Here is a 21,848-nt window from a genome sequence, read left to right on the forward strand (position 1 = left end):
CAAACTGCAGTTTAACATTGTGTTGCTATGGCAGTAAAGTTAGTCATAGCACGCCTTCCAAAGGTCTGATTTAATAGCTGGGAGATATGAATGTGACGCAGGAAGTACAGTTTAGTTCTGGGGAAGAGAGGCACAAGTATATATTACACATTGTCCATATCACTTCTTCAATCTGCCAGAGGTAGATGCCGTGCAGGGGTTTGTCCTCCCATGATGATTCATCCTCCTCATGCTGTCTGAGATGTTCAGTTAGCAGGTCATCACTCGTCTTCCTGATGTACGCCTGGATCTTGGTTGTTTTCATCCTGGAAAGTGATGCTCACTAGTCCTCGGCCTCCCTCCGTCCGCTTAGTGTCTAATCTCAGAGTGCTTGTCTTTGGGTGAAACCCTCCATTCAAGGGTGAGGAGCTTTCTTGTCTCTATGTCTTCCTTTGGCCAGGTGATAATACTAGCTGGGTACATTTTTATTTAATTTTTTAGAAGTTATAACTACAAAAGCATCTTGAAACAAGACAGAATGAAGTAAATTCACTGCACGATTAAACAAAAATACTTTGTCATTTGTATTTGTATATGAACACAGCAGCACACATGAACCACATCTGACTCTATATGAAGTCCTTGCTGGTGTCTTTAGGTCTGTCAGCTCTTCGGACATGAAGCAACACTGCCCCCATGTGGCCAAAGAAAGACATACAACACTGTTGAACCTGAACTTCTCATCATCATCATCATCAGCAGCAGCAGCAGCAGCAGCATCATCAGCATCATAACTTTGAAACCAACTTTAACAGACATACTTTGATGCAAATCCATCTGTGTTTTTACTTGAGTGAGATTTTGAACACAGACCTTTTACTTGTAACGTATAAGAGTATTTTACAACAACATATAAGCTATTACTTCGCCCAATGACAGCTGGGATCGGCTCCAGCCCCCCCGCTACCCTGAATACAGGATAAGCGGTAGACAATGGATGGATGGATGGATATAAGCCATTAAGGATCACCACAATAACCCTGACACCTTGCTGTCCCCTTGAACACACAAAACAAACATTTCATTTGTGTTAAACCGTTGATGTTTTTCCTTGAAAGACCACCGTCGGCTTTTTCTCATTTGAGCGCTGCCAAGTTAATAAAAGCCGTGTTTGTTCAGGATTGAAAGGGACCCCAGAGTTCACCGATGTTTCCCATGTCCTCTTCAAGACCTCAATGAGGAAGCGGTCCCAGCACCCAAGCCTGCTGGGTGGGGCTTCAGTTCAGCTTTCACTGCCTGCCGTCTCACACTGACACCAGAACAAACCGGACCCTCTTCTGTGGTCTGGTGACGGCGGGACACGGAGGCTTCTGGACCTCTTTGGTCCTGATGGGGAAGCTTATGGTGCAAAAGTCTCTGCGGGGGACTCAGGCATCATGCAGGGTCATGGACCAAGCCTTTGAATAATAAGGGAATAATAAGTAATAATACAAACAAGCTATTTATGACGTTATTTTAAGTGTTGAAGGAGCAGCTACAATGTTAGCATAGCATAGCTCCAATAGATCCAGACTCCATTCAGAAAACAAGCATTTTAAAAGTTGTTTACTTGTCATCTTGCAGACAGACCTAACACACCAGGACTTCAGACTTTTAATAAAACCTCATCATTATGTAGTAATTTCAGCATCCTTTTTTATCTGTTTTCCAATTTAACCACTGTAGTAAACCAGCCGATGTGTGTCTTGTTATTCACATTGAATACAGTGAAATTCACCAAGCACCTCTGGGTGATGTTATGAATGACATGGAGGTAAGCCCCGCCTCCTTCCCAGCATGTCTAGAGCTGATCCGACGAATAAACACAACTGATCCTTCGGTCAAACTCGTGTGACGTGAGGCCCAAAATTATTTATAAGGAGTGTACTTTTAATATTGATAGAAAATGAGCAGAGGGCCTCTTGGCGATCTCGGGTCCTAAGCAACCGCCTGGTCTGCTGATGCCTCGTCCCGGCTCTGCAGAGAGCTCCACATGTGGACAGGACGCTGGTAGCATAGCTGGTTAGCACTGAGCCGTCGTCTTGGTGATGGCTGCTGCTGCTAACAGATATTGTGCTGTGTATTTCCGGACCCAGCTGAGGCTCGAGGCAGAAGACGTTTTTAAAAAAATTGAATAATAAAACTGTCAGAGCGCACAGAGGAGAGCCTGGACGTCAAGACAATGAGACCAGAATACATAAAGGTCAGGACTTTTATTTTGAAATGTTACACAAAGTATTCATTTTGCTAAACAAGACTTTTTTCTGTTTCATCACACAAAAAAACCTGCATTTTACTTTGCAAACCTGTTGTTTAGAGAAGTGTGCCGCTATCACCATCACAAGTCACACTGTGATATTGCAATGGAGAAGGTGTCTAGCATGCTAAGCTAACGTCACTTTGGCAAACGTGTGTAGCGGAATCGTACAGTAATACATAAAAGAATAAATTGAGCTAGAATGACATCAGATGAGTCATAAACGGCTCCACTGGGGTATTTCACAAAACCTGGGATCCATTAATAAACCATGTGAAGAGCCTGTACGATATAATAATATGAATTCATACCTCTACAAGCGTGTGTCCTATTTATGCTATGATTCACACGTTGTGTTTCTTTTCCATATTCTTTATCTCTCTGTACATGTTTGTACGTTGAGATGAAAACGTGTCAACTCGCCTGATAAATGGAAAAAATATATATTAGAAATAAAGAAGAAATGGGAACCAAATGGTTTGCTTATTTAGAAAATGTGCAGTAATATAAGGCATGTCGTGGTTGCCCCGTGAAAAAAAAGCTTTGCACTAGCATTAGCTGAGAAAATATGGTCAACAAATGGAGGATTCAGAGCATTAATATCGCATCAAACAACTATTTTCCAGGTAATATAGTGGAGTAATGTCTCCAACGTCGCCATGGAAGCGTAGAAGCCCTCCCTCTGGTTCCCTCTCAGGTAAATACTGGTATCTGTCAGCGACAACAAAAACACTTTATGGGTCTCTGAAAAGACAGTGACTTGAGTGAGTAACGTGATTATAGCGACGACTGACCGGCGTGACAAAATGATAACGTTTACTATTAGTTTTGGGGGCGTGACGTCTACTGGACGAAAGCCCCGCCTTTGAAAGTCCTCTTCACTCGACCTTGTTTAACCTTCCTTCCTTTCTAATGTTGTTGAGATGAAAGCAGACGAGTCCGGCTCCTCGGTTCCACTTCAACTGTCTTTGTGTCGGGAGGAAGCTGGTGGAGCACCTGAGGGAGCCCACATGGACCCAGCAGGAAGTCCAACACACGGGGGCCCCCGGTGACCTCGTTGCTCTCAGACCGTATTGCTGCGTCTCGGCTGGTTGTCGAGGCAACCAAGAAGAAGAGAGGAGTTTTGGCTTATCTGGGCGGATGGCAGCGGCGTTTCCTCCCCTGCATCTCGGCCCTCTTTCTTCTCTCCTTGTCGTCAGCGACCGGGGCAGCTGGTGGGAGGCGGCGGTGGGTGCTGTGTAGCTTAGCAACTCCCTCTGTGGACGGCGATTGATATGCAGCTTTGTTCGAGTGTCTCTCTGGCTCTCTCTCTCTGAGCCGGAGAGGGGGGGACGCCTGAACAAAGCCGGCCTTATTGAAGCTTCCCCTCCTCCCTCTCTTTGCCCGGGCACAGCGACGTGGGAGAACACATTTCTCAGCTCAAAGGAACCGAGACGTACAAACTTACAACAGCGGGCCCTGAGAGTGTAACTCGGGCCCCGCTGACGTCTCTGAAGGGCCTCCAGGTGTTCCCGGCCAAGTGAATCCGCTACGCTACAACCACGAGTTGTGATGCGTATGTACGACAAACTCTTTTACTTAAATCTACTTGGAAAACTTTTTCATCTGATTTGAAGTTTGAGTCATTTGGCCTCAAATATGGGATTGAATATAGAAATTTCCACTGCTTTGAGACTTTCAATTTAAATCAAGTCAAGATGACGAGATGATGATAAGGTTCATAAAAATATGTTGGGCTTGACATAGGTCAGTTTTGGATTGGTGAAAGAGCAAAAATATTAAATATAATATCACAAAGAACAAAAATAAAGTGCTTACCAACTTTAAGTCCCAGATTTCCAAGTCAAACCGAGTCACATCCGAGTGTCGGGTCATCTGCCTGTGGTTTTCTGGACCTAGAGGACCAGATAAAATGGCCCGACCACAGCTGCAAGATTCAAAGGTTTAAAGAGGCGGACTTGTGGATTTGGGCTGAGAATCTGCTCCTGTTAGCAGCATTCAGATCAGCTGTGGACCTGAAACTACAATCAGACGGACTGGACTCATTCTGGAAACCAGTCATGCCAAGGTGCCTTCAGGTGGCGTGGTTGTTTTCTATGGGGTTTTTTTTTGTCTGATGTCTATTTATTTGTAAAAAAGAAATAAAAGTCACCTGCTGAAAGTGGACAACGGGGTAGAACCTCTTTGTTCTCTTTCAGATTTACTCTGAAGTTTCTCAACTGTCCTCATTATTCTAGAAATCACAGGTTTTCTGCTGGATAAGCAGCTTCAAGACACACATTACTTCATTTTGAGTTTCTTAATTTACACAGATTTCAATCAAAACGATGACTAAGATACCAAGTCTGAAAAAGAACAAGTTGAGTTCGACATCTATCTGTCGTATTGTGTCTCAGAGCCTGCGAGCCAGATGTGCAGCTAATGCACAGTATCTGAAAACGTTAATAATAAGATCAAGATCTGGATATCTTGCCTGGATTATATTATATAATAGTATTATTAAAACTGGGACTTCAGGGGCTATCCACGAGAAATTATTATTAAAATTTGAAGAAATTGTTTTCTCGTCTAAAACGTTTTTTTTTCTTTTTAGATCGACAGAAAAGTAAAATGTGAGAAATGCCAGAAAATACTAGAGTGAGCGACGGATTCTTGTCTGCTCTCCCAGCAACTGGTCACAGAGCGACTGTGTGTATTATGTCTGCAGAAACTCAAAGGCCAACTGTTATTGTGAAGCCGTGACCTTCAGTAATTGAATAATGAGAAAAAGGGAGCGTCACAGTCAGGCGTGAACAGCTTTCCCCCGTCGGTGGGTGTCCAGAGCGCTGCTGCGTTGCATTCCTTCCAGCGGAGATCAGGACAAACGTCAGCCGTCGGCAGAGTTTTGTGGCGAAGTTCAATGAAAACGTGATGGTTTGGGAACAAAATGCAACTCTCCACTCAGAGGAACCTCTCCTTTCCCTCCTCCGCTGCCTCTCTCTGTTTTTCATTCTTTGTTTGTGAATAAAAAGATTTCTCCTCTCCCCATTGTTTACTTTCTCTATTGTCTTTTCTCTTTGTGATTTTTCTCTCTGACTTTCTTTATGCTTGACAGCTTGAAGGACCACACGGGTGTAATTCTGACTTCTCTCCATCGGCTGAGATTATAGTCTTCAACACATATCTGCAGTGTTTACTCTAGTAGAGCTCAGCCTCCCTGTTTCAACCTCGTTCACCACCGTTCATGTTGAAACGGGGTGTTTAGTCTCTGTAAAACCATGTGAAAATCACAGTAGTGTATATTTGATCTAAATTACTCTATTACAGTAATAAAATACATCAAAATGCATGCATTTTCAGGGAACCTCGATCTAATAACAAGCTCACATGAACATGTGTTCCCTCGGCTGCATCCCATTGGTCTGATTGGACTTTGTAACCAGGAAGCGTGAGATAAACAAGCTTGTATGAGATACCGCTCAACGCTGCTTTACGATCCTCTATTCAACGTAAAGAAGAAGAAACTGGTCAGAGAACAACTTTCCAACATGTTCCAGTACGAATATGAGAAAATCATTCATTTATGGCGTCTGTGGAGTTGTATGAGGATGAGCTGTAACTTTCAGCCAATCGTTGACCTCCGTTATCCTTTGGTTCCGCCCTCTGAGCTGTCAATCACAACAGAGCCAAACGTTATTACGCCTGGAAAAGTAGTTCCTTACATGAACTGAATTTCTGTCTTTAATTTGAGCTCAAGTTTGAACCGTGAAACATTTTCAGGTACAATTACAGAAAGTTTATTGAATATGGACGAAATGTAAACAAACCAACTATCTCACAATATCTAAAAAATAGAGTAGTTTTTGTAAACGTGGTGGAGGTTTATGTAAACTTGTTGACCGTCGTCGTTGGTCCTTTAATAGTTGACTTTAACTCTAACTGGTCCTGTATGTCTGCAGATTTAAATCTAATACTTTATAAGAAACTTTCATTTATTATTATTGTTTTATTAAAAAAAATCAAATTTAAAATACGGATACAAACACTTTCAGACCTGAAATTCAACTCCAGTTGGCCCATTTCTTTTCCGATGATTAGTGTAACAGCAGCTCTACTGTTTGCATCAGTAAATAAATTGTACACCAGACATCTAAAAAAAAAACACTGAGGGGGAATCGCTAATGCAAAAGAAGAAAATCCAAACTTTACTCAACCAAAAGGTAATAAAACTACATTTAAACTGAACTGTTTCTCACTCGATTTTTAACCTGTTATCGACACAAGAAACAGCAAAATCAGGTAAAAGTAAAAAAAATAATAATAATAAAAAAAGTTCCCAGCAGTCCATCAGTCTGCTCAGTGTCTATTTTTCAGTTTAGCATCTTAAAAAAACAAATTAAAATGTGTCATCTCATACAGTACTGAGAACAGATCATACTAATATCCTGAATGAGCATTTAAGAATTATTAATTAACTATAATGTGTCATATAAAAAAGTACAATACAGGATTAAATCCATCACATGTTGACAACAACACAAAAACACATAGTCTATATTGTATATAATCATCTACATCCTACAATGGCTCTACACCACCAGTTCATACAGACTTCTTTAAAACTTGGGTTTTATTTTGGTACTCGTGTCCATCCTGTCTATCAGTAATAATAACTTTATACTCACCAAGTTAATACCTCGGGGTCTAACAGGTCGGGAAACGTTGCAATTCCAAAACCGTGAGCCTTAAGGTTCGTTCACGCCAAACGCAAAGCTAGTTTTCGTTCGACAGCAGGATCAGTCGTATTTATCATTCTAACTGGACGCACCGGAGAGGAGGCGGGGCTTAGCTTCATGTAGAACGAACCAGGTTTCATCCATCACGGCTGAAATAACCTCTATTGCTGCTTTCTACATGTTGTCCCAGATACGCCAAGAATAGACACATCAGCTGGTTTACTACAGCGGTATGAACCCAAAAATAAACTATTTTGTTGTGATTTAATTGCAATAAATGAATAAAAAGGATGCCCGAAATAACTGCATATTGATGACAATTTGTAAAAAGTCTGAAGTCATGGATTGTTCGGTCTGTCTGCAAGAGAACAAGCAAACAACTTTTAAAATGCTTGTTTTGTGACTGGAGTCCGGATCAATCAGATCAGTTTGTACCAAAGACAGCTCTGGTTTCTCCACACGGTCTGGTCTCTAGACTGATGTGAGGTTCTATCGTAGACCTCTGGGAGACCACAGACCGCTATACGATATGTTGAGTCTCCATTTCTGATTCAGTGACGACAGGAGCTGATAGGAATGTCCACCAACTGTTTGATCATGTTCCTTGGCCTGTCAGCCTTCCTCTCAGTCAAATCACCAGATTCACTTGCCGAGTATAATATTATTGTAACTGATAGAAAAATCATGGACAAAACCAGGTAAAATAAGACCCAAGTTGCCATAAACTATGACCCTTCAAACGTGTAGTTAAATTGAGTTCTGGACCTCAGCAGGGCGTCCCGATGGCTGTGGAAGCGTCTTTCGCCCTGTCGAGGCAGACCACCGGCTCCGTGGTCAACAAGCTCTTCATCGTCTCGTCTTTGCTGGACGGACACAGGGAGGACGGGGAGGGCGATGTGGGCGAGGAGAGGTTGGAGGTGGCGGCGGTCGAGGCGGTCGAAGCGGACGAGGAGCTGCCGTCGGGGAGGCACTCTTCACAGCAGCAGCAGCAGCAGTCCATGAAGGCCTGGCCCAGCGAGCGACACAGACACAGCAGCAGCACCGGCGTCGCCGAGCAACGGGCGAACAGCAGGAACTGTCCGATCAGACTCAGCGCCGGCAGAGCGGACGCCAGCGTGGCGGCCACGTGGACGGAGACGTACGCCAGCGTGATGTTGCAGACGCTCTCCGGCAGGTTGCACACGACGTACAGGATGGTGAGCGCCATCACAGTGGAGCGCAGCCGCTGCTCTCTGGTGTGCTGCTTCTTCTTCGGGGAGGAGGAGGACGAAGAGGAGGAGGAGGAGCATCGGCCGGCCACCTTGTCGACGGAGGGTTTCTGCGCGGGACGCTGGGATAACACTTGCCTCGTCACCAGATCGCAGGCCAGCGTGAAGAGCAGCGGCAGACAGATGTAGCAGCCGAAGATCCACCACATGCGGGCCTCTTGGTAGGTCAGCACCAGAGAGTAGACGCTGTCCGGGAGCTCGGCGGACGGCTCGCGGACGCAGACGTCCACCTTGAAGGCCTCCGATCGGGCCCTGAAGGCAGCCATCAGCGAGGCTCCCGGCTGCCGGTCACCGGGGAGCAGCGGCAGGCGGACGGTCTCCTGGACGAGCTGCCACAGCAGCAGCTCGGGGGCCGCCAGCACCATGGAGCCCACCCAGACCACGGACAGTTTGGACAGGATGGACTGGCAGGGCTCAACCCTCGGCGTCTGAAAGGGCCCGGGGCCGGTGGCGGCGTGGAAGCGATCGATGCTCAGAGCGCAGAGGCTGAACGTGGCCACGCCCAGAGAGGTCACCTGACAGGGAGAGGCGAGAGGGTGAAGCTTAATGGCACACAAATACTTTTACAGATCAGGTATAAGCAATCAACCATGAGACGATGAGATAGATGATGGTCTGTCATGTTGTGCTTTGTAAGCTGCTACTCGATGCTTGACCTTGAGATCAATAAAGTACCTACCTACCTACCTACCTACCTACCTACCTATCTACCTACCTACCTACCTACCTACCTACCTACCTACCTACCTATCTACCTACATATCTATCTATCTATCTATCTATCTATCTATCTATCTATCTATCTATCTACCTACCTACCTACCTATCTATCTACCTACCTACCTACCTACCTACCTACCTACCTACCTACCTACCTACCTATCTATCTACATATCTATATATCTATATATCTACATATCTATCTATCTATCTATCCACCCATCCATCCAAGGGTTCTTACAATAATCCATCCATACTCAATGGCCATTTATTCTTTGCCGATCGACTAAGAGGGAACAAGCTAATATCTAATATCTGGATTAGTATATTGATTATTTCCATTGACAGAGCAATTTGTTTCTTATAATAGAGACTGCCGTTTTAAAACGTGTAACTCAACAGGGTACATTTCTGGTATCAGCATTGGAAGCTCTGCTTTTAAACTGTATAATATCTAATATATGACTTTCTGCATTGCAGAACAAGGTCCAGGTTTGAACGTGCTCTATATTTGTTCATGTTGCCGGTCAAACGTGACCCGCCAGTCGCTCTGAATTGAGCGCAGGAAGGTGTTTTTGTTTCTCAAAGAGCAGATTTAAGGCTTCCCTTCGCCTAACAACTACAGTAATGAGACCCGGGTTGTAAGAAACCGCTTTAGACTACAGGAAGAGGGGACATAAAAGGAGTCAGCGAGGGAATAGAGAGGCATTATGTGGTGACAGCTCTAAGCCAACAGACTGGGGGACGGATATCGCTGCCTTTGTGCACTTTAATGTGGCCAGAAACACAGACCGTCATTACGCCGCGCTGTCCTCCCTCCGCGAGCACTTAACGACCTCAAACAGTTAAGACACAACTGAAGATAATTAACACAGAGCCGTAATTAGCATGAAAATGGTTTAACCAACAGAGCGCGGGGGCAGCTGGCAGCCTTGACCCGCTTTAAACACCGCTCAATGCAACGACTACAAACCGCTCAACACCACTTCAGGAAACCTTAATTAATTAGCAAGAAACTCATTCTCTCATTAGCATAAAAATAGGTGAAGCGAGGAGGAATAGAGGAGGCCACCCGCCTGACCTTGTTAAAGACTGCTGCATACAAGCTGTTATCACAAATTAGTAAAAGCGCACTTCAGTGATTTAAGGCGCTGCAGGAGTTTAGAGCTGGTTCGGAGCCAAAAACAAGGACTCCACAGGCCGGCCATATTGTCCCGGCTGAAAAAAGGACCAGAGAAAAACCTACAATGGTAACCAAGAGGCTCCACATTCACCGTCTGTGAGGACAAATCACCCTCTAAACTAAGCTGCTGGTTGGCCGAGCGTTTAACGAGTTATTTAGCTTTTTAAAAATCCTTTGGACTCTAAAGACAGAAGTTAATGTTATATTTAGAGCTGCAACAATGCAAAGCAATAACAGGCAACTATTTTCATATTTCATTAAGTCATATCTCAAGATAAAATGCCAAAATCACTCAAATAACATTTCTGATTTTCCGTTTTAAATCCAGACTGTTGGTCAGAAAACACAAAACATTTGGAGCTGTGACCTTGGACTCAGACAAACTATTTTTCCACCTTTATCTGATATTTTATAGATTTGATCTGATTCATTCATTGTTCTGAGACAAAATGCAATTTAGCATCAAACAAGACGTGCAAAAGTAAGTATAAATGAGGAATGTGCAGGAAGTGCATATATATAAATTAATATATATAATAATTTAATCTGGAAAGAAATCACTTAATCTAGAAACAAATCTGCAGATTGAAGATTTAATATATTGTGAAATTTAGAGAATTTTACAATTAATTGATTTGTCGGTTGAATGATGAACCAAATCGAATGACCAGCAATTATTTTGATAATTATTTTCATCATTTAAGTCAGTTTCCTCTACCAAAGATGCCAAACATTCCCTTGTTCCTGGTTATTTTTCTGCAACTTTTCTTTGATTTCATGATTGTGTATACTATTATAGTATACAGAAATTATATAAACACATATTCTTTAGTTCCAGCCCTCGTCTCCATGTTGTTTTCAGGCCTCCCCAATGCTGACAGGAACTTCACATTCATAAATGCTAAATCCTGACGTGGGAACACTTGGTATTTAATAAAACTGAATAAATAACAGTAAGATCTGTTTGCTTTATGCCAAAAAAAAGCCCAACTTGTCTTCCATATCTCCAAGCTGACCCTGTAAAAACAACATCCCCGTCCCTGATAACTACGTCTCTGTGCTTCATTGTTTGATTGTGTGAGCTGAGGAAGAAGAGTCGCTTCATGTCGACCTCCACTGATGCTTCACAACAGACAACCGAAGAGGCCAAAACAGCCCATAACAGCACGTCTGTTGAGAGCAAACGCTGGTCGGGGTCTGAAACCGGCGAGCAACGAGACACAAACAGGCCATTCATCGCAAGCCCTGGTGTCTCTTTATTAAACTGGAGAACTTCACAACGAGCCGAACACGGGGGAGTAAAGACAGCGCTGCACACTGAATCATTCATTATCATCACATTAGCTTGTTTGACATCTCTTTGGCTCACTGTGGCTGGATGGTCTCGGAGATTTGGGACAACTTATCCCATAAGTATTAATGTAACTAAGTTCATTTACACAATGATATAACCTGTGCTAAGACACTAAAAAAAACAATGTTACTATTACTCAATTTAAATGTTTAATTCCTCACAACCTTTTTCAATCAAAAACACCAACGATTCTCTAAACAGGCTTCTTTAATGTCGCTTTTCTCTCATTTATATAATTAAAAACATATCTGTGGGTTTTAAACCGTTGGTCTGACAAAATAAGCCATTTAAAGACATTTTAAACTTTTTTTAATTTACATTTTATTCCAGACTTAAATCTGAAAAAAGTATATATTGATCAAAAGAATAATTGAAAAAACGTATCCTTACTGATTAGTTTTAGTAGGTTTACCTTTTGTTGCAAACACAGAAAAGTGTTGATTGGAAACTTTATTTATATATATATATAAATAATAATAGTAATTTGTATGCATTTCGTATATTTCGTTTTTATTAATTTACCTTTTGGTATATTTTATTTCATTCAATTTGAACAGACTTGGAAAAGTTGTAGGAAACATCTAAACTGTTTTAAATTGTGTAAAAACGACATTAATATTTTTGCTCTTGTAGCTTTTTAGTCAAAGTAGAAATTTAGTTTTATTTAATTAACTCTACTTGATTAAAATGTGTTTCTTCGACGTTCAGCTTCAGCTCACCTCCAGATAGGGCACGAGCCTGCAGGACAGGTCTCCTAGCAACCTCCTCAGGGTGAGCTCGTGGAAGACGACCACGGGAAGGCAGAAGAACAGCACGAGGAAGTCCCAGAACGCCAGCCCCGCCAGGACGCAGTTCCACGCGCTCTTCAGGTAGAAGTTGTGCCACACGATGCACATGAGCGCGAGGTTCCCCACGATTCCCGCCGCGAACAGCACGAGCGCCAGCAGCATCACCGCGTACGCCCAGTAGGAGCCGTCGGTGACCGGGAACAGCGGGTTGTGGAACCCCGAGCCCGAGGAGGAGTTACCCGGCCGGGCGGGGGCGGGTGACCGCGGCGTGGTCGTGAAGTAGCCGCTCGGGTCATCGTGCCGTCGCGGAGGCCCGTAACTGCTCGCCGAGTGCGGGTCTCTTTTCCTGAAACTCCCGTCGTTGGCTCCTCGCGCGACTCGCTTAAGGGCGGGAATTCCCGAACTTTCAACCCGGCCAGGAGATGTCCCGTCCGGGGAGAGAGGCTCCACTGTGCCTACAGCGGCCGGTCCAGCATCGTCCGCCCGCTTCGTCTCCGGCGCGGACCCGGACTCAACCTCCCGGGCCGTGTGTTCTCTGTGGACGTGACGGAGCTCCGCGGTCCGCAGACAGAGGAGAAAAAGAAACAAAACGGGACTCATTTTGTTTTTTTTAACCGTTGAATTAAACGTACCAGGTCCGAGTTCTCCGTCTCTTTCACAGACATGTGCCGCAACAAATATCAAGACTCCCGGGATAAAGAAGTGTCCATAAACCCGTTATTCAGAGTCGGACCTGGGTCCGGTCCTGATGGGAGTTCAGTCTGCTAGTGCTCTCACTTTCATCGGCACTTGTTGCTCATCATTCAGGATCAAGCCGGACCGAATACAACACGACGCTTCCGGTTCCTAGATTTCAAAATAAAGAAACGTTGAACGCGATAAAAAGCACAGAGGAAGTGAACCACGAGACTTCAAAATAAAACTCCCTTTGCATCAACACTTCATAAATAAATTGCAAAAAGAGTTTGTGGTGGTCATTTTATTATAGATGTTTTTTTTTTTATTGTTATTTTTAGTGACATCTTGTGGACTTTTACAAGGTTTATATCTTTATCAGAAGAAAATAATGAAATCCAGTGAAATTCAATGACTTCTGAGAGATGCTTGCATTTTCATGAAATACAATTTATGAACAAGTTATATCAGGGCAGTTCAACACAAACTACATCCTCTAAAATGATCGTGAAGTTCAACACGGGAGGATTTTTTGCCTTTAGACTGACTCCAGAAGCAGATTTCAGCCTGCTGATTAACAGACGTGGAGATGTAGGCTGTGATTGGCTGCTGCTGCCGCTACTGATTGTCCAGAAGTTTATCTGCAGCATAGTTTCCATGGCAACTAACGAAGAACACGAACCAATGGACTGACAGGCTGCCGTTTGGTGTCCCTCCTTCTGAAATCAGTCTGGCGCTGAAAAACGCCACGAAGAGGGGAGACATTTATCTGATAGCTCCCCGATTCTGAAGTCCAGACAAACACAAAGACTCCACCTCCCATGATCCTCAGCTCTTCATGGAGGACTTCAGCTTCCTCCGGGCGTCCTTGTGTTTTTTGCGGTACTCCTGTGGAAACAGAACGGGTAGAAATATCTTCAACAAATTATCTTCAACACATTATTATTATTAAGTCATTAAGTGTTCATTTTGTTAACATAGAGAATAAGAAGATCATTTTCATTATTGGGATGATCCTAAGTATTTCATTGCAATGAAGAACTGCCGTTATAATAAACACTACAGACCAGAATGGATAAAATGATTCATCACAAAGTAGATTTAGTGTTTAAATAATAATAAAACTGTTGCATAATAAGTCAAACATATTTCAATGCTGCGTGAAGGATTTAAACGGACCTGTCTGAGCTCGCTCCTCCTCTCCTCCCACTGCTCCCTCTGCTCCTCCAGCTGAGAGGGCCGGCAGAACAACCTGGGACCCTCTGATGGAGGAACACAAGAACACTCTTTAGAGAAACAGAACAGACCCTCCGGCTCTCTGTAATGAATGTAATCAATGATCTTACCCGTCAGTCTGCTGTCATCAGGCTGGAAGAAGAACAGCTCCGCCTTGGACGGAGTTTCCTCTCTGTGAACGGAAACGTTCACGTCAGATTTACACTTCAGAATAACCGTCCGGCTCTGTAACAGTGATAAAACCGAAGCAAACTATATTTAATCTTAATTTTCTCACTGTGTGGTTTCGGCAGCAACGTTGCTTTGCTCCTCCTCTTCCTCCTTTTCTTCCTCCTCCTCATCCGAGCTGCTGTCTTGGAAACGTAGGTCTTGTTGCCATGACACCTTTGGCGCCTGGATGCTCTCGACCTTGTACTCTGTCGGAAGAGAGATTTAATTTTAATTTTATTTCGTTTCCGACAGTCTGAGATGAATGTCTGAGATAAAACGTACCCGTCTCTCCACTTCCTGTTTCTGCTTCGTCTCCGAAGAAGGAGAATTTAAACCCGGAAGTGTCGTCCTTCTCTGCGCTGGGATCAGCTGAGAGAAGAGATGACTGCAGGGTTGGCTGTTCATCCTTCCCTCCTTCCTCCTCCTCCTTCTCCTTCTCCTCTTGGTCCCAGTTGGTCTTCTCCTCCTCTACAGCGGCGTCGTCCTCCTTCGTCTGACCAAACACGGCCTTCAGGTCGACGGACACGTCGTAGTAAATCTCCTTAGAGACCTCCGGAAGCTTCTCAGCCTCCTCCCTCTTCTTCCTCCTGGCTGACTTGCTGCGAAGACGACAGATCACATGACACACGAGTACATTTTGATTGGATGAGTACTTCCAACCATACGTCACTGTTTAATATACAAACCCCAACAGATGCTCTGTTTCCCCAGGTTTCAAGTTTGCTATAAACAACATTATCAGGCCGTTTTCTCAACCTCAACCAACCGAGTCTTTTCAAACCCGTACCTGTTACTCAGGTGAATCACGCTGCTGAAACAGACTCTGAGTCAGGTGTGTGTTTCCGTGTTCGTACCTCTCTTTCTTGGTTTCATCCGTTTTGGTCTCGAACGCAGCGTGTTCCTCTTTGCTCGGGTCGTAATGCAGCGCTGCCACGTCTCTGCAAACACACACATTTTAGATTTTATTTTGATCCACTTCCTGTCTCCAGAAGTCCTCCAGACTCTTCAGATGCAGGTCTGGCTCACCTGAAGGTCTTGGTCTTGGCGGCCGGCTTGCCGCTGCCGGTTTGTTGGCCGCCGCTGCCAAGGACGTCCTGCAGGATGGACAGGTTCTTCTTCCTCTCCTCCTCCAGGGCTTCCTCTTCCTCGGTCACGCTCTTCTTCTTCTCTGAATCACAAACAGTCGCTTTGTTCACCAGAAGCTCACAGGGTTTCAGTCTGTTTTTATTCTTATTATTTGTACATGTATGTATCCTGAATGGCGCCTATAAAGAAAATGTATTATTATTATTATTATTAACAACAAGCCACCAACTTCAAGACAAACTGTAAACTGTGAGCTCCTCTACTGGCGACGTCCAGAATTCATTTTCAAAACAAAAACTGTGATTTCCGACATTCCAGTAACGCGATGTCTCAGCGAGACGACCAGAGCTCCGCCCACCCACAGCCTCACCTGACTCCTCCCCCTTGTCCTCAACCTCCTCCAGGAAGCGAGAGTCCATTCGAAAACGCTCGTCTGTCCCGAAGCGAGACTGCAGCGCCATCAGCTGGTTGCGCACAAATAATTATGGGTTTGCATTAGAACGTGTGCAAAAACAACAAATATGTAAGAAAACCGGTGTTTTCACTCCTCCTCTCACCTTCTGTCCTGCTCGACCTTCAAACTGAGGCCTGATGTCAAACCTGCCGTCCTCCTCTTTGTCGCCGTCCTCCTCCTCCTCCTCCTCATCCTCACCGTCACCAAAGAGCTGAGGGCCCGACGGCTTCAGACGCACCTGATCTCACACACACACACACACACACACACACACACACACACACACACACACACACACACACACACACACACACACACACACACACACACACACACACACACACACACACACACACACACAGACACAGACACACACAGAGACACACAGACACAGACACACACACACACACACACACACACACACACATACACACACACACACACACACACACACACACACACACACACAGACACACACACACACACACACTTTAACAACAGCTGATTTAAGGTTTCCCGTCACGTCGGTTCGTGTTAATGAATAAAACGATAAAATACCAGCAGGAAGTCTTCACTCACCTTTTCTTTTCTCGCGTTGTTCTCAGCGACTGCATCGCCCGTGGCCTCGTCCTCTGATTGGCTGTCTTGGAACAGAGTCTTCTTTGGTGTTGTGACCTTTGGGGTCGCCTGCAGCTCATCATCATCACCATCATCATCATCATCGTCATCAGAGCCAAAGACGATGTGTTTCCCTGCTCCTCCTCCTGTTGGAGTGTCCTAATGGGAGATGAATATTGCACATTTATAATATATATTTGTATGTATGCAGTTTGTCCATGCATTAAAATGAAAACAGAACTGAATAAACAAACAAACAAACAAACAAACAAACAAACAAACAAACAAACAAACAAGTCTGTCCAGGACGGTTCACCCACCAGGTTGGCCAGAGCTCCCTGGATCAGCTTCTTGTTTTCTTCAGCCTCTTTCTGTCTCTGCTGGACGGCAGCCAGCCTCCTCGTGTTGGCCTTCCTCTGACGCTCCTCTTCCTCCTTGGCTCCCAACGGCACCCGGGGAGGAGCCGGTTTCTCCTCCTCCTCCTCCTCCTCACTGCTGGAGGAGGAGTCAGGGTGAGGAGCAGCGGTAGGTGCTGCTTTCACAGTGTTTTCTTGCTCGTCTTCCGACGAAGACGAAGCTGCTGCAGCTGTAACAGTCAGACTGGCCTTCATCCTCTCCTCCTCCACCTCCTCCTCGTCAGAGGAGGAACTTGTCTCAGCTTTTTCAGCCTTGTGTTTCACCACCTCCCCCTTTTTCTCCTCTTCTTCTTCCTCCTCCTCCTCCTCCTCATCATCATCACTGCCAGAGGAGGAACGCGTCTCAGCTTTCTTAGCTGTGTTCTTCACCACCTCCATCTCTTTTTCCTCTTCCCCCTCTTCTTCGTCCTCGGAGGAACCCGTCTCACTTTCCTCCTCCTCCTCCTCCTCCTCGTCCTCACTACTCTCCGAAGACTTCTTCTGGCTGATTTTGCTCTCCACTTCTCTGTGGTTTAGCTGAGGAGCTCCAGAGTCCAGCTTCTGTTTTTTAACCTCACTTCCTCCGTCTTCTTCCTCTTCCTCCTCCTCCTCCTCCTCCTCTCTCGGCCCCCCGTTCAGCACTCTCGTCCCCTGGAAGGCAGGCAGCGGCGTTGAAACAACCGCTTTTCTTTTCTTCTTCTTCTGTTTCTTCTTCTTCTGCTCGTCCTCACTGCTGTCCTCCATGATGGCGGCGAGGATCTCCTCCGGCAAGGTGCCTTTCTTGTGAGCAGGATGGCTGGTTGCTTGTCCAGAGGAGGCACCGGGCATGCTGGGAGCTGTAGTCTCGTCAGCCTGCTCGGACTCTTCGGCCAGCCTCTGTAGATCAGCCAGGGAAATCTCCAGATGGGTGACATTAGAAAACATGGCTTCATAATCCAAATCTGAACTGTCATCAGCTGATTCCATCTCCTCCTCATCTTCATCCTCATCTTCATCCTCATCTTCATCATCCTCATCTTCATCATCCGATTCTGAGGAAGAGGGTTTTACCACAGGGAGGACTTTCATCTTCTTACTTGTGTTCTGAGAACTGCGTTTACCAGAATTCATGACTTCTTCAGCATCCGATGAATCGTACTCTTCCTCAGCAGCTTTACTCTTCTTCGTCTTCGTCGTTCTCTTCCCGCCAGCATCGTTTCCTGAGAGCTGTCCAGAAGTGGGCGGAGTCAGTCTCTCCTGCGCTGGAGGAGGAGCTTTCCTGGAGGCGAAGAGTTCATCGGTGTCTGCGGAGTCATAGTCATCCTCTTCTTCGTCACCTCCTGGAATCCCAAAGAAGTCACATGTTTACAGCGTTTTGGATCTTTTCTGAGCTTCAGGCTTTACATTCACAAACCTTCTATGGTTGGATTAATAATCTTAAGTAATTAATCATTAAGACCAGACCAACAAATTGGATGATACATCAGCCAAAGATTTCTATAAGAGAAATGCAGATGAGACAGATTCTAATTCTCAAAATAAATAAATAGAAAAGAGTTTAAATTACCTCTCCGCTGCTGACGAGCGAGCCCGGACTTCACCAGGTAGTCGAGTCCAACTACTTCCAGTTTGTCCTCCTCCTCGTCCAGCTGCAGTGCATCATGGGAGGAGCTCTGGGACGACACCATTCTGCGGATTTCCTCGTCTGAATCGTCAGCCAAAAGTGGTCCGCTCCTCTGAGCCGGCTTGTGATTGGCTGGCGGCTTGTTTCCGTTGGTGAACGGATGAGCGTCAGCGTGGTGGACGGAGTCGGACGTCTGTTTGAATCTGAGAGGAGAAACAACGAGGAGGAGGCTGTAATTACTCAAGTTCTTGATCTTCCCACTAAATAAACATCACACATATCTGTGACATTCGACACAAAACATACTTGAGGAGGATAAATAAGAAAAGGATTTTGATTCAAAGTAATCCATCAGTTTCTATATTAATGTAACAATTTTGCTCATGAGAATCACATAAAAACACATAAATCTTTAATTAAAGTGATCGGTGTTGACATTTGGGAATTCAACAAACCAGAACCTGAGAATCCCAGAAACAACGTGACGCGGTTACCTGGATCCCACGTCAGCTTTACGGGAGTCGACGGCGTCCGTCCGAGTCTTCTTGCGTCTCGGCGGCTCGTAGGGAGGGAACTCCCCGCGCCGCTTCTTGCTGATGTCGTCATCTCCTCCTCGCACCTCCCAGGTGAGCTGGTCGACGGGCGTGGGCTGCTCCGGCGGGCCGGTGGAGCGGTCCAGCTTGCGGATGTTGTGGCTGTATTTGGACGGGTCGTACTTCAGGGTTCGAGCTCTGCTGCCTTTCTGACACCTGAGCTGCAGGACGGGGAGGACTCGTCCGAACTTACTGACCACCCAGTCCTGAAACAACAGAACAGTTAGAGACAGCATTCAAGAATTTAACCATGTGAGAGACTGACATGCAGGCATTCACCTCCTTCAATGAGCTGTTATGTGTGACTCTAGCTGTATGTGAAACAAACTACACTAAATACAGACATCAGCCTAAAGGGAGAAGTGCTGCTTTGTCTCTACGGGATCTAACGTCGACACAGAAACAGGAAGCAGCCGGTGAACGGACCTTGTGTCCCGGTACTTCGGTCCCCGGCACCGCGGCCTTCATGGTGAAGTCGTCCACGCCGGCTTTGCTCAGCGAGTCCAGCATCTTCTGCCTCTTGTCCTCGGCTGCAGGCTGCTGGAGGCGCTGCTCGGCCGCCGTCTGTCGCTCCTCGGCCAGTCTGACACAGCGAGGCGACAAACTCATCAGTGGGTTTGATTTCCCCGATACATTCGCAGAAACAGAAATTCATCTGCAACTGTTTTGATAATCAAGTGCTTAAATCGGGAAAAATGATATGATATTGAGAGGAATTGTTCAAATTAAATGGACTGATTCTGAAATGTCATCTACCACTCGGCCCATCGTTCTAACATCAGACAAAAGCTTCTTGTGAGGTGAACATTCACCTGTGCAGGAAACTCTCCTTGGCTGTTTCAATCTGCAGAGTTCCTCCTTTCCATTTGGATTTGTTCAGCACCGTCATACCTGTAGAGGAAACACGCTGATCTTAGATATGATGACACAACACAAGCTCCCATGTCAGTCACAGTAAAGGACATGAACACAAAACTAGAGGATTTAACAAGGTTCCATAACAAAAACTGCACAGTGAATTTCCTGACTTTGACCTATTGAGTGTGTTATCTCCCCACAGTGATGGTGGTTAAGTTAAATAAGGACCTGAAGGCAGATTACGTGACGTGTTCAGGCGGTTGGATCGGCTCACTTACATTTCTTCAGGTCGGCGTCTGAAATGTTGATGTTGATGTAGCCGAAGGTTTTGTGAGGAACGCCTGCAGGAGAACGACAGGAGTCACCAAGGAGGCCGAGGAATCGCAAAAGAAAAGAAATAAAACAACTAAATATGATTTATACCCGATGGAACCAACAACAACAGATACTTATAAGCACTTCTGTTCACTGCAGGATGATTATTGCCATTTTTATTATCCCATTAACTACAAAACACATGGAGCAGCTTCCTTAAATGCAACAAAGAGGTTCTTATGGAGTCTTCTATCTCAAGTGTTTTTAAGATGATAAAAAGTGTAAAACACTAATTATCATCCCGGCTGTCTGAGTGTCAGAAGAGGTGTTGGATAATCGGGACAGTAACACATGGTCCTGTTTCTGGTCCTCACCCTCGTCGTCCCTCCTCGTCCGTAGCTCCACGTCCTCCACGTCTCCAAACTTTCCAAATCGATCCTTCAGATCTTTCTGGGTGACCAAGTGGCTCAACCCGCCGATGTACAGCCGCTTCATGGCTCCGTATCCACAGCAACGCTGTCACTGCACGCACAACAAAAGTAGAGAGATCCTATACTCAAGCAGAAGTACAGATACTTGTGTTCTGGTGAGAGTAGAAGTACTGATTCAGCTTCTTTACTCAGGTAAAAGTGAAAAAAGTACAGAAAGTAAAAAGTACATGCTCAAAGTAGAAAGTATCACTATGAAGGACATTTCTACTGGCTGTTTTTTTCAAGGCTAACTGAATCTCATGTCAAATTAATAATAAAATCTATAATTCCCCTCAAATGCATTAAAATTAAAGTAGCCTGTTTTTAAAATGTGAGGAGAAGAAAGTACAGATATTCCTTTTAAAATGTTGGGAATAAAATTAAAAATGTGATAGAAAAATGAAATACTCAAGTAAAGTACAGATACCTGAAACTTCTAATTTAGTTCAGTAACGAAGTATTTGTACCTCGTTACTTCCCACCTCTGCTGTTACTCATCTATACACCACGCATGGCTGCTGACTCTGGTGGACTTTCAGTGCCAAAGTAAAGTTTTATTGATCACAAAATAGTTAATTAGACACAATTTTGCTGTGCTCATGACAATCCTCACTAAGACTCGTACAGGCGAAAGATTTACATGATCACAAGCATAGTGCGTCACCAAGAGGAAAACACACACACACACACACACACACACACACACACACACACACAGTCTGAACAAACTAACGTACAACCGAGCTCATAGTTATCACGGTCAAACTACCGGTTTAATTCACATCGACAGAAAGAAACCCCAACAAATGTTTACCTCACATGTATCCTTCTGGTGTTCCCGTTAACTCGGTCCGGTCGATGCGATCCCACGGTCTTTCCCTTCCGGGCGTGTTTCCACAGAACAGAAAGGTTCCGCTGTGTGACGTTCAACAACACTTAAAAAAAAGACGTAACGGCTATTTGTGAAAATATTTTCATGAAAACGTGAAAATATTGTTTCTTCTTGATAATCTAAGAACTCCAATAGATACT

At 44.9% G+C, this 21,848-nt stretch overlaps 2 protein-coding genes across 4 annotated transcripts; both read right to left on the bottom strand.

Annotated features, from left to right (window-relative positions):
• Positions 1-7,638: 7,638 nt before the first annotated feature.
• Positions 7,639-13,159, bottom strand: gpr37l1a (G protein-coupled receptor 37 like 1a). Its single transcript, XM_084022203.1, has 2 exons — positions 12,235-13,159; positions 7,639-8,773 (listed from the first exon to the last, which is right to left on the bottom strand). Exons 1-2 carry the CDS (start codon positions 12,901-12,903, stop codon positions 7,757-7,759), a joined length of 1,686 nt encoding a protein of 561 aa, XP_083878329.1. The 5' UTR covers positions 12,904-13,159; the 3' UTR covers positions 7,639-7,756.
• Positions 13,160-13,298: 139 nt separating this feature from the next.
• On the bottom strand, positions 13,299-21,701 carry nol8 (nucleolar protein 8). 3 transcript variants are annotated; one of them, XM_084022134.1, is made up of 18 exons: positions 21,631-21,701; positions 20,721-20,868; positions 20,310-20,372; positions 19,986-20,064; positions 19,600-19,756; positions 19,075-19,379; positions 18,524-18,783; positions 16,903-18,296; positions 16,544-16,741; positions 16,068-16,202; positions 15,873-15,974; positions 15,451-15,587; positions 15,279-15,362; positions 14,707-15,023; positions 14,492-14,630; positions 14,325-14,386; positions 14,158-14,240; positions 13,299-13,866 (listed from the first exon to the last, which is right to left on the bottom strand). In XM_084022134.1, the coding sequence occupies exons 2-18, from the start codon at positions 20,839-20,841 to the stop codon at positions 13,807-13,809; spliced, it is 3,696 nt and encodes a 1,231-aa protein (XP_083878260.1). In that variant the 5' UTR covers positions 20,842-20,868; positions 21,631-21,701; the 3' UTR covers positions 13,299-13,806. The 3 variants fall into 3 exon arrangements, with proteins under 3 accessions (XP_083878260.1, XP_083878261.1, XP_083878262.1); XM_084022135.1 differs by having other exon boundaries at positions 21,636-21,656; XM_084022136.1 differs by having other exon boundaries at positions 13,300-13,866; positions 15,451-15,592; positions 15,881-15,974.
• Between the last annotated feature and the right edge of the window lie 147 nt (positions 21,702-21,848).

Source organism: Eutrigla gurnardus (genome assembly GCF_963514095.1).
Source record: "Eutrigla gurnardus genome assembly, chromosome: 2".
In the NCBI taxonomy this organism is placed as follows: domain Eukaryota; kingdom Metazoa; phylum Chordata; class Actinopteri; order Perciformes; family Triglidae; genus Eutrigla; species Eutrigla gurnardus.